The sequence below is a fragment of the Dipodomys ordii genome, unplaced genomic scaffold (assembly GCF_000151885.1).
Source record: "Dipodomys ordii isolate 6190 unplaced genomic scaffold, Dord_2.0 Scaffold59, whole genome shotgun sequence".
Lineage (NCBI taxonomy): Eukaryota > Metazoa > Chordata > Mammalia > Rodentia > Heteromyidae > Dipodomys > Dipodomys ordii.
In genome coordinates, this window is record NW_012267275.1 from 9,366,876 (window position 1) to 9,379,082 (window position 12,207).

The 12,207-nt window shown below is 35.8% G+C and overlaps 1 protein-coding gene across 1 annotated transcript in view; it reads right to left on the reverse strand.

Annotated features, from left to right (window-relative positions):
• Positions 1–5,600, reverse strand: part of LOC105989802 — a 107,288-nt gene extending 101,688 nt beyond the window's left edge. Inside the window, exons 1-2 of the mRNA XM_013022018.1 lie at positions 5,521–5,600; positions 829–3,129 (exon numbers count right to left, since the gene is read on the reverse strand). Of these exons, the coding sequence (XP_012877472.1) occupies positions 829–3,129; positions 5,521–5,578 (2,359 nt within the window). The 5' untranslated portion in view covers positions 5,579–5,600. The remainder of the gene's footprint in view (positions 1–828; positions 3,130–5,520) is intronic.
• Between the last annotated feature and the right edge of the window lie 6,607 nt (positions 5,601–12,207).

The window sequence follows — 12,207 nt, forward strand, 5'->3', positions numbered from 1 at the left end:
TTTTGAAACATTCTGAGAATGTTATTGTAAACTTAGAAGGCAGTTTTTACTCATTCAAGAGATATTTTCATTTACAATAGGGAATAATGCTAACATTAGATATTATTTGGACTCTTTGAGAAAACCAAGGACTTTTTACAAAGTGACCAGAGCAATATTATGCTGCCCCAAGATTGAAAGCAGGTAGACAGTATTATATATTTAGGAAAGAACTTCCTGCATAGACATCCATAGTGTCTGGAGAGCTTCTGGGTTCTATCACTATTTCAATGGGGCCAACCAATGCACAAGTGAGGTCAGAGGGCTGCTAGAGGTCAAAGCTCCATGGATGGCTCAGTCAGGATTAGCTATGGTTATTTCTGTTTTTTGTCCTTTGCTTTAATTGTTATTCCACATGGCTTCCTGTGATACACATAGCTATGATTCTGCAACATCACAGCACAGCTTAAAAACACATTTTATTAAAACCATGCTTATCCTGTAAGAAGGAAAGAAATGGTGGGTTACTTAAGGGTGGCAAAAGGCTAAATTTCCTACAAAATTGATTTGGCAATACATCAACCTTGTAAAGAGAAATTGATTTTTTAAAACTTATATTAAACTGCAGCCTTGGTGATTTTGCTATGCACTATTTATGGGTAGAGTGGGTGATAATGTAAAGAAGCAGGCTGATATATGCTTGTTCATATTCATCTAATTCTCTAATACTCAATATATCTGGCAATAAAGAAAAAACCCAAGCAATATAAAAAGCTTCATGTTAAGACTTTCCAAAGCTCAAACATGTAAAAATAATGAAAGTCAAAGATTCTATATAGCTCACAATACCTTTCAAAGCCTTCTGCTTTGGGGTTGAAAGCAATATGTCAATGTGGTGATAGAAAATTTCATCTGAGTCATTTTTGTTTTCTTCAGAATTCGGTCTTATTGATGCAGTCCTTTGGCATTCTGCAGGCTCTGGTTGTGAATTGGTTAATGTAAGGCTTTTATCATTTTGGTTCTCACACTGACCTGCACCACTGGTTAGTGTTTTCTCACTCAGAAAGAGCTTTTCTCTAACACATACTGCACAGCTGGACTCAGTAGTGCCTTCTATATGGTTTACCCTGGTTGCTTCTTCAAATTCTTTATTCTTTACCACTGGTAATATTTGCCATGTGTTTTCAACCTTTTCCAGAGAATGGAGTGACTCAGGAGGGTTTCTCATTGCCACACGGCAATTAAAGTCATTTGTGCCTTCTTTATCATTTTGCGTAATTAATCTTTGCTCAAATTCATCAGTTTCACAGGTCATGACTGGTACTTCTATTGTTCTGGGGGTTTCTATCTCTAGATGATTTATCTGGATCTCTGTTTGATTCCATTCCACAGTGCCGGGGCTAATGTGATGCACTGGGCTCCCTAGGCTGCTAGAGGAGGCAGGCCTGAGCATTGGACTTTGGGTTCTTTTCCTTTCCAATGGCTGCTGTGTGCTTCCGTAAGAGTCACCATGTATAAGGGTTTTGCTAGTAATGTCTTTGCCTGCTATATCACCATGGCTTTTCTCACAGCCAACCATAAATTCAGGACACTGGGTAAAGGAAAATGTTTTACCAGAGATCTCTATAGGTCCTAAATGTCTCGTGATCCAGTGAGATGGGCTGACTGAGGTAAAACATTGTATATCATTTTGACTGAAAGGGATAGATAGAGAATTTGTATTCTCACTGTCTTCAGTAGGTGGCGTTTTATTGTCTTTACAATAGATGCTGGCTGCTTTTTCTCCTATGAGCTGCTTGCTCAGAAAAGACAGAGAGCAGAAATCAGAATATGAGTCATCTTGCATGGGAGCAGTATTGCTGGTAACAGAATTTCGTAAATAATCTGTTCTTTCTGTGGCTGGTTGTACATTCAAGTCAGATGTGATGATTTCTTGGACATCAGAGCTGCTGCTTCTCTCTGGATGCACATCCTTAGCGTCCTCAAAAGGCATTTTATTTAAATCTGTATTACTTAAACTTGTAGTCTTCAGGATGTCACAGGAAGTAGCAGGAATATTTTCCAGAAGAGTGCCAGCTACAGGGGAATATTTCCTTTTTGGAGTGTCCTGATTACTTTTAAAGACCTTCTGCTGAGATATGGCAGGTTTTCCCTGCATATGGTCTGAGACAGAAGAATGTGTATTGGGCTTATTTCTCTCTCTCTTGAGACATGAGGTCAGAGCAACAACATCAGTGTCAGAATTCTCCTCCCGGAGAGCAAACACAATGGGAAGAGAGGAATGAGAACAACCTAAATACTGGTGCTTGCTTTTGAGCTGGTTTTCAAGGTGGTTAGTACAAATCGGTGGAGAGGACCTGGACGTTTCTCTAGTGTTGTGATTGGAGGATGTGTACATGGACTTCATTATTTTCCTCCGTCTTTTGGGAAGAATTATATTAATCAATATATTCTGTTTCTTACTCATATATTTGACCTTTATTTCTTTTTCTACAATGCTTACTTTCAGAGAAGGGCTCTCAGTTCTGGAAATTTTTTGTTCATTTTCAAATGGCACCTCAGGTTTTAAAACTTCTTCTGAGATATTCTTGTATTTTGGAAAGCAGTGCTTACACGTGTAGCATCTCCTAATGCGCCTGACGGAGTAATGCTGCTGACATGTTGGACATCTCTTTTTTGTTGGGAATTGTGCAGCTGTTTTACAGAAAATGCTTTTATTGATTTCTACTTGCACATTGAAAGCCCCACAGTTGACTTCTGTAATAAATTTTCCTTTTGCAGGTTTAAAAGCTTCTACTGTGCTTGGGCAATCCCGTAGAATAATTTTTCCTGATAACGATTTTTCAGAGTCATTAAACATGACCATTGGTAAGATGTTCTCTAGCTGATGGGAGACAGCCAACGAAGGAACATCATTTTCCTTCCTGCTGTGTATTTTGCTGTCAGATGAAGATTGTTTCTTATCTTTAGGGAGAAGAGAGGAATTCTGCTTTCCATCCATAGAAGCAGATGTAGGTTCATTTCCACTTCCCTTAGATTTCCCTAATGTCCTAGCTGGATGAAACACAGTCTCTGAAGTGCTTCCTTTTACTTCCTTGTCAAGATCTTTGTGGGTTTTTTGACCTGCTTGACCAGATGGCTGAGAAGTACCTAAAGAGGAAGGAAAAAGAAAAAAAAAAGTTTCTACCATCCAATTAAATAGCAGATACTCCAAACCCCATAATGGAATGTAATGAATATCTTTTGTAAGAATTAGGGGGGAGAGGTTAACAGTTTTAATTACTTTCTAGTATGACAAGTTAATTTCCACACGTGTTTATTTTTCATTTTAAACTAATTCTCTAAGAGCACAGAAGATCATCTACTAGCTTAGAAAATAAAATTTAATTTAATTATATAAAATGATTAAAATGAGCAAAATGAGAGTTTAAAAAATATGCAAGTTAGTTTAAATGCACATTCTTGATAAAAAGCACTTTTCCAGGACTGGTTGAGTATCAGACTGTAGCATGATAGTACAGCATTCTACAAGCTACCTCAACTCCATGTAACTTTGAGATTGTACCAGAAAGAGGATGACAGAGAATGAAAGATAAAGCTCTACTTTTCTAGATTAATCTGCATCTGAAGGTTACTGATTGAAGGAAGTGGAAATTGTGAACAATTACGATGTCATACAAATCAATAAAGTAAAATGTTGTCATCAATTTATTTTAAATTTAATGAATTTAAATATGATATATGTGTATATATAAGAAGCAATGCTGTAAATACTTGTATAGAGAGTAAATATATTTGGTTTAACAGGAGAAGGAAAATACTAAGCATACTCAAGTACTTAGAGAACCAAACCATTTCAATTTGCTTCCCTTTTAGCCTGAAGGAAGGGCTTTTCACTGGCAGGCTGTTCCAGTGAGTCTTGTTATAATCTGAGAGTTGTAATGTGTAAATCAAGGAGGAAAGACATAGAAACCTACCTCTCTAAAGCTCCTTTGCAACAGAGGACTACCATGATAATAGTTTATGGAATAATAAGTTTCCTTCCATGACTGGAGCTTATCATGTGTTCTTAAAATAACACTTTCATGCCAAGAGCTGTTAAGTCATAGCCTCTTCCTAAGTCATAGCCTCTTCTGATTACATTGTATAGCACTTTGCAACTGACTATACTTTAATATCTACAAAACCATGGAACTTCATTTAATATAATTTTCCAACTTCATTTAATATAATTTTGTATTTATATAATATAGTCTTTCCATTTCCTTATGAATGATGCAATATCATTCTTTCTGATGGAAGCATAGAATTTGATTGTGAACATATACCACATTTTCTTGATCCATTTATCCACTGAGGGGCATTAGGGTTGATTCTGTATCTTGGTTATACTAAACAATACTGCAATGAATTTGGTAGTGCTGGTAGCTTTAGTGTGGCTTTTTTTGTGGTCGTTTGGATAAATGCCCAGGAGTGGAATTACTGGGTCATAGGGAAGCTCCATACTGCTTTCCAGAGTGGCTGAACAAGTTTATACTCCTACCAATAATGTAGTAGCATTCCCTTTTGGCCACAATCCCACCAGCATCTGTTATTATTATAATAGCCATTTCTATGCTCCCCCTTATCCCCCCCAAAACAGATAAACTTACATATAAGACAAAAGGTACACAAATTACAAACAGTGACAAAGGAGGGGGAGAAAAAAGCAAAGTAACAAAAAAACCTCTTGCTTCCATTTCTTGGAGTTCATTTGGATAAACATTATTTTATATGATCATATGCACATGGCTATCATAATGGCTATTATAACTGAGGTGAGATGGAATGTCAACGTTGTTTTGAGTTGCATTTCTTTTATGGCCAGAGATGTTGAACATTTCTTCATGTATGTATTAAGTGAAGTAAAACAGACCTCAAGAAACAAGGATTGCATGTTTTTTCTCATTTGTAGTAATTAGAATGTGGCTATAAATTTGTGTATTTTTTGTCTTGTATGTAAGTTTATCTGTTTTGGGGAGTATTAGTGGGAGCACAGAAATGGTGGGAGAAAGGGTGAACAAATGCAGAAGTGATAAGCGTTAGACACTATGTTGAAAATGAGCTATACAATTTGTGGGAGCAAGGGATCAGGAGGGAAAATATGGATAGAACATAAGGAAAGAGAGGTGACACTATTCAAAAAGAAATGTACTCATTACCTGACTTATATAACTGTAACCCCTCTGTACATCACCTTTACAATAAAAATAAAAACAATAAAATAAAAAGAACATGGAACTGAGAAAGGTGGATAATACTGCACTAAAAACAGATTCTTAGAACAGTGATACTATGTCTAAATATGTAAATATTTACATTTATTTTTTATTCATAATACCAATAATGCAGAATGTATATTTGTAACAACAAGTCAAAGTTCAAGATGCTTCTATACCATTTACATGTATTTATCTTCTTATTTTCACAGGGTAAAGGACAAGGTAGGTAGGATGTTAGTTCACTCTATGCTTACTTCTGAAGGTATTTAAATGGACTTACATGCTGTGGCATTCAGCATTTTCCATTTTCTATATGCTTTTCTTCTCTTCCTCCTCATTTTGGGGAGTGATGGGTGTTCAATTCTGACTGACCTTGGAAAGCATAAAAATTGAAACCATATTACACAGAAATTTAGGTTTGACCAAACTACTAATGAACTCATCTACTATCTCATCAGCATAGTTCTTTTCTCTGATTTCCTCTATGTATTTTTTCAAATATTTTACTATCATAATTATACTTTCCTTTCCTGTTCATTTGCCTCTCAATTAGTTAGTGCATTCTTATGTGCATGTACAAATTTCAACATGTAGATATACACATACACAGGTTTGTAAATAATATATGTGACATTTAGCTTAGAAGTTTTCCTAGAATTATATAGTTATTGCAAATAAGGGAAACCATGGGACCTATGGTTCTTTGGTCCTGGCTTACCTCACTTAATCTTTTCCAAGTCTTTCCAAGTCTAGAACAAGCAGAAAAAGTCAAAAGCTATGTACATGTGATCATATAAAATGATGTTAAACATAGCTGGGCACCGGTGGCTCACGCCTGTAATCCTAGCCACTCAGGAGGCTGAGATCTGAGGATGGCTGTTCAAAGCCAGCCCGGGCAAGGAAACTCCGTGAAACAATCTCCAATAAACCACGAGAAAACCGGAAGTGGTACTGTAGCTCAAGTGGTACAATGCTTGCCTTGAGCTAAAGAGCTGAGGGACAGTGCCCAGGCCCAGAGTTCAAGCCCCACGACCACCACCACCACCAACAACAACAAAAAGATGATATTAAGTGAAATGAACCTCAAGATAGGGACACAAGTGGTTTTTTTCTTTCTTGCTATTGTTTTTGAAAGTATTTAAAATGTTTATCTTGTATGTTCTTTCCCTACAGTATAACCCTTGTTTTCACTGTATTTGATTCTGGTGCCCTGCATCTTGTATATACATTTTTCTGATTTGGGGAGGGGAAGGGAAATAACAAAATGCTGAAATAAGGATACAGGTTGACCCATTGTAACAATGAGATGTACAAGACACTATGTTGAAAACAAACCTTACAACTTGGAGGGGGGAGGGTGGAGTTGGGGAGATGGGGAGGGTAGGGATAGTAGGGAAAAAACAAAGAAGGAGGTAAGAATGCTCAACCGGAAATATACTCATTATCTTACTCATGTAACTGTAACCCCTCTGTACAGTATTTTTACAATAAAAACAAATTGGGATACAGGTGGACCCATTGCAACAATGAGATGTACAAGTCTTTATGTCGAAAACGAACTTTACAACTTTGGTGTGTGTGAGGGAGAATAATTGGGTGCGGGGGTGGGGTGGGCGGGAGGGAAGGATGGGAAGGGATGGGAAGGGGAAGCAAAGGAGGAGGCTACAACGCTTGATAAGAAATGTACTCATTATCTTGCCCATGTAATTGTGAGCCCTCTGTACAGTATTTTCACAATAATAATAAAAAAAAGAAGTCGTAAAATCATGGAACTTAACTTGATTTTGTGTCTTTTTTTGGTTGGTCATGGGGCTTGAATCTTGGGACTGGGCACTGTCCCTAAGCTCTTCAGCTCAAGGCAAGCACTCTACTACTTGAGCCACAGTGCTACTTCTGGTTTTCTGGTAGTTAATTGGAGATAATCTCACAGACTTTCCTGCCCAGGCTGGCTTTGAACGGTGATCCTTCCATCTCAGCCTCCTGAGTTGCTAGGGATTACAGGTGTGAGCCACAGGTGCCCAGCTTGGTCATTTTTAAAAATTATTTTTATAGAAATGTATAATTTTTTGTGAAGTTGACCTAAATTTAATATAATCAGATTTGTAGTCAAATTAAATTAAATGGGAATAGGAAGGTGAAGAGAGCAATAATAATTAAAATGGGGTATGAATGTCAAAAGGCATGATCTGTGGGGAGTTGATTAGCAGGAGTGAGCAGGGGAAAAGCAAAGATACAGAGTTGATAGAAAACAGAGGGGGCACCAGTTGTGCATGCCTGTAACCCTAGCTACTCAAGTGGTTGAAATCTGTGGATCGTGGTTCAACACCAGCCTGGGTAGAAAAGTTCTAGTGAGACTCTTATCTCCAATTAATGCCTCAAACACACACACACACACTCTCTCTCTCTCAGACACACACACACACAAATCCTAAACACACACACACACACACACACACAAATGCAAGTGGAGCAAAAATGCGCAGGAGACAAATGCAAGTGGAGACAGTGCCCAGGCCCCAAGTTCAAGCCCCATCACCAACAAAAATAAAATAAACAAAACTCCAAAGAATATCACATATTATACACATATGCATAATTATATACATGCATAATGAATCTTTATATATATTTATGTATAATGAATCTTACCACTGTTTGAAAATTGTGGGAAAGGAGAGGGAGGGAGAATGGAAATATAAAGAAGTAAAACTGTTCAAAGTACACTGTTTGCCTGTAAGAAATTATACAATAAATCCTTTCTATTATTAACATATGATAATTTCTTCCCTTTAATGCAATACTAATTTTTGTCTTCTGATCTATCAATCCATCTATGGTCATGTGTCTCTGTTCACTGTGGCAGTAATTCAGCTTCAAGGCTTTATCTATATTTTCTACATCTACTTTCTTATCAACTTTCTGTCATCAACTTTCAGGAACCACTCTATGAACGCTGTCCAGTCCACTGAGTGATCTTTTGTTCAAGGGCCCATTAATTCCAGATTTCTAAAGCCAATAGTTTATTTTTAACTTTTTTGAGTTTTATAAAATATAACCACTCAATTCAAGCTGCATCCATTTCTTCCTTTTAATTCTGTGGAGCCACACTCTCCTGGTCCTTGTTCTGCTCCGTTAGCCTTTTTGTGTTGTTGTTGCTGTTGGTGTTTTGTGCCAGTTCTGGGGTTTGAACTCTGGGCCTGAGCACTGTCCCTGGGTTCTTGTGTTCAAGGTTAGCTCTACCACTTAAGCCTCAGTTCTACTTCTGGAAAGAAGAGTCTCACAGACTTTCCTGCCTGGCCTAGCTTCCAAATAAAATCCAGATCTCAGCCTCCTGTGTAGTTGGGATTTATAGGCGTGAGCCACAGGCATGGAGCAGAAGTAGTATTATTTTTAAAAGAATATATAAACCATCTCCATTTGTTTTTAGAGTTTGTGTTTACTCTTCTTAAAGGGAAGGAGATCTCCTTATCCTTCTTTACCCTAAAAAGCTAACCTATATTCGTCAGGGTTGTATATATCTTCTCTTAGGTCTGAGTCCTCAAGGCTACTACTCTATCACATGAGCCACAGCCCCACTGGTAGCTAATTGGAGGTAAGAGTCTCACAGACTTTCCTGCTCAGGCTGGCTTCCACTCAGACTCCTCAGATGTTAGCCTCCTAAGTAGCTAGGATTATAGGTATGAACCACTAGCACCAGGCACCATCAGCCATTCTTAATGCATTTTTCTCTAAACTTTGCTATCTGCAGGGTTCTTTCAATTCTTCATCAACTCTCTTCCTAGGAAATCTTGTGTTCGTGGCTATAAAATAACTTGCAAAAATGACTCTAACATTCACTATTTTACTATTGATACTTATAACTGTATAAACTCCAAATTCCAGGAACTACCCAGCAGGATGTATATGTATATACATATACATGTGTGTGTCTGCTTGGATATCTAATTGGAATCTCAAATTTACATGCCTGCAGTTGTTTATAACCTTTACTTTCTCTAGTTCTTTTCTCCCCTGCATCCTACTAGTTTCAGTCAGGAAAAATTCAACCAATTCAAATCAGACACCTAGACACCATCCCAGGTATTATCCGTATCTCTTTCCTTTAACTTTCCTCATCCAACCAATCAGCAAATTTGCCCTGATGTGTTTCTGAACATTTATCATAAACATGTAAATTTATTTTCTCTCAATTGTCAAGTCCCTCTTCTTTCCATCCCCCCACACATTTGAGCACAGTTTTAAATGTGGACTATTGAAATACTTTACCTGATTTTTCTATATTAATGTTAGTTGAGAATTTATGTAGTAGTTGGAGTAATTTTTAAAAATCTTGTCACCTTTCTTCTTTAAAGCTCTTCAGAAAGCTTCTCATTTTACTTGGAAAAAAAATTCTAAACACCTTACTTTATTATAAATATGCTTAAGATTTAATTTTAATGACAAATGAAATATATCAGACTTTTGGATATACATTAAGGGATCCATTCCACAACAGATTTCTTGGATTTATATTTTTAATAAATGTTTATTTGTTCTTTGTAAAATAGGCAATAAAGCTCAGGGAAGTTACCATGATTGCTGTTATAAATCACCAAAATACTATCACATCTGATGCTTTTATATTGGATTTTTCCAAGTGGGCTTTGACTCATTACTATAATTCAGAGAAGAGTAAGGAAAATGTAAATAGGAAGCACTAACAATATCTTTCTACTGCAGAATTACATAGTGGTACCATTTTTTTCTAAGAAAACTATTGGGGAGTAAAGAGGTTTTATAAAAGGAATTGTTAAAAAATTTTACTGGTGCCATGTTTTTGACAAATTGCTTAAAAATCCTCTATTGTGTTGCTGAGCTGAAACACCTTCCTGGAAATATTGAAAGATAAGGTTCTATTACGACAAAGGAGAAAGATGCATAAAAGGTAGATAATTATTATTATTAAAATTCTAATACATAAATACAGATGGTTAAATGCTTAACTTTCCAGGTAGCACCTCACCCAGTGTTCTTTGGAATCCAGATGGCTTCAGTTTTTTATAGAATTGGAAAGAAATCAGTGTTTTTCTTATTTTATTTTCTTGATTGTCACACAAGGTTTATATCCTCTGCACTAAATTTTAAAAGAAAATTCAAATAGGTAAAACAAATAGCAAAAAATTTAAGCTTAAAATATTTTTAATGCTTTTTTATTGTAAAAATAGTGTACAGAGGGGTTACAGTTACGTGAGAAAGGTATTGAGTACATTGTTTCTAATGTTCTAATTTTTTTATTCCAAAATTTTCACTTATTTTTGAAAGTATGCTTAGACTGTAGAAATTTTTCTTCTACTCGCATTCCTAATTTGACTAGCATGAAATTTAAACTATGTTCTTCTGTTCTTAAAACCATTACTTACGTGCATAAGAAGAGTTATACTGGAAAATAAATTTTCAATATTACCCATATATCACTTCAGACTTGCATTCAACTTTTATAGGGTTGTAAGAATGAAATGTTTCAAATTTAGGGGCTACGACATAATTCTTAGTAGTTTTCTAGTGTCTTGAAACTATGCAACCTTATATTTCAGTGCCTATTGAATGTTTTCCTTTATTCTACTTCTTACCCTTAGTTGAAAAACACTGAAGTGAATTTATTTACATCTGTGTTTATATACAGTTATGTGATAAAATGTTCATAATCACTAGGTCATTCTTTATATCTGATACAATTGACATACAACAGACATACTGTTGTATGTCTTATGTCTATCTGCAAAAGGACCTTTGCTGGTCATTGGAACATAAATCTGATAATATTTTAAGTTTAGAGAGTACTTCAATACCATAATAATTGTTGAGATGTCATCATCTTATTTGACCTATAATTTATTAAATATAACTTAGTTGGATGAGGTTAATTCTGGAGATAAGAAGCCTATCCTATGTAAATTAAGTCAGAATATCTGATTAGGAAAGAAGAAAATGAAGAAAATGAAGAAAAGAAGAAAATGTTGCCTAGCTAAAAAAAGATGTGAGGTAGGGAATCTTATTATCTAAATGTTTTAAAGAACACATTAATATATGTAAAAAATAAGGATTATATTTAGTGGCATTTGATATATTAGGTAATACTAGGAAGAAAAGAATCAATCAAAAATGAAAATCTCTATGGTTCCAAAGCATCTTCTTTTGTTTGAATGAAGATATGTGTGTGTGTGTGTGTGTGTATGTGTGTGTGTGTGTGTGTGTGTGAGAGAGAGAGAGAGAGAGAGAGAGAGAGACAGAGACAGAGACAGAGACAGAGACAGAGACAGCTCCTAATCCTTCACTTCTCATCAGAGGAAAATAAGAAATATAGCAAATTATTCAAAGAGGCAAGGTACTGAAATGTTGGTTTTGTTTCCACCATTTCAGTTTCTGAAAGTAAAGAATTTTCTTACTTCTTTGAAAATCACTCTAATAAATATATAGAGTCTCCTTCCACATTTAAAAGAGTTGCAGGAGCACTCTTTTTCCTCTCTTTTTTTTTTTAAGATGGACTGATTCTGGAAACAGAGGTTTCATTACAATACAGAAAACACAGCGTACTTTTAACAGAGGAAGCCTGAACATTTTTCATGCTAAACTATGCACTAGGTTCTGAGTGGATTGATGTAAAATGTGAATGTAACACAAATTTCAAGGATTTTACAGTTCTGGAATTCTCATATTTGAGTGTATCTCCAAAAGTTATCCATATGTTAAAAATGAAGATACAGAGCCTCATCCTAGATATTCAGGATCCAGGTACACACATTTTAATATAGAATGCAATTTTAATGAAGAATGCAAAGTTCTAAGCTCAAGCCTCAGTAGTGTCATAAAAGGAGAGAAAATTGCCACTGAAGACACATTTGGATAGGCAGAAGGAAAATTCATTCAGAACATTTTCGAAAGCATTTTTTCTTAATATATTTGAAAGCTTTAAGACTTTAGGAAATAT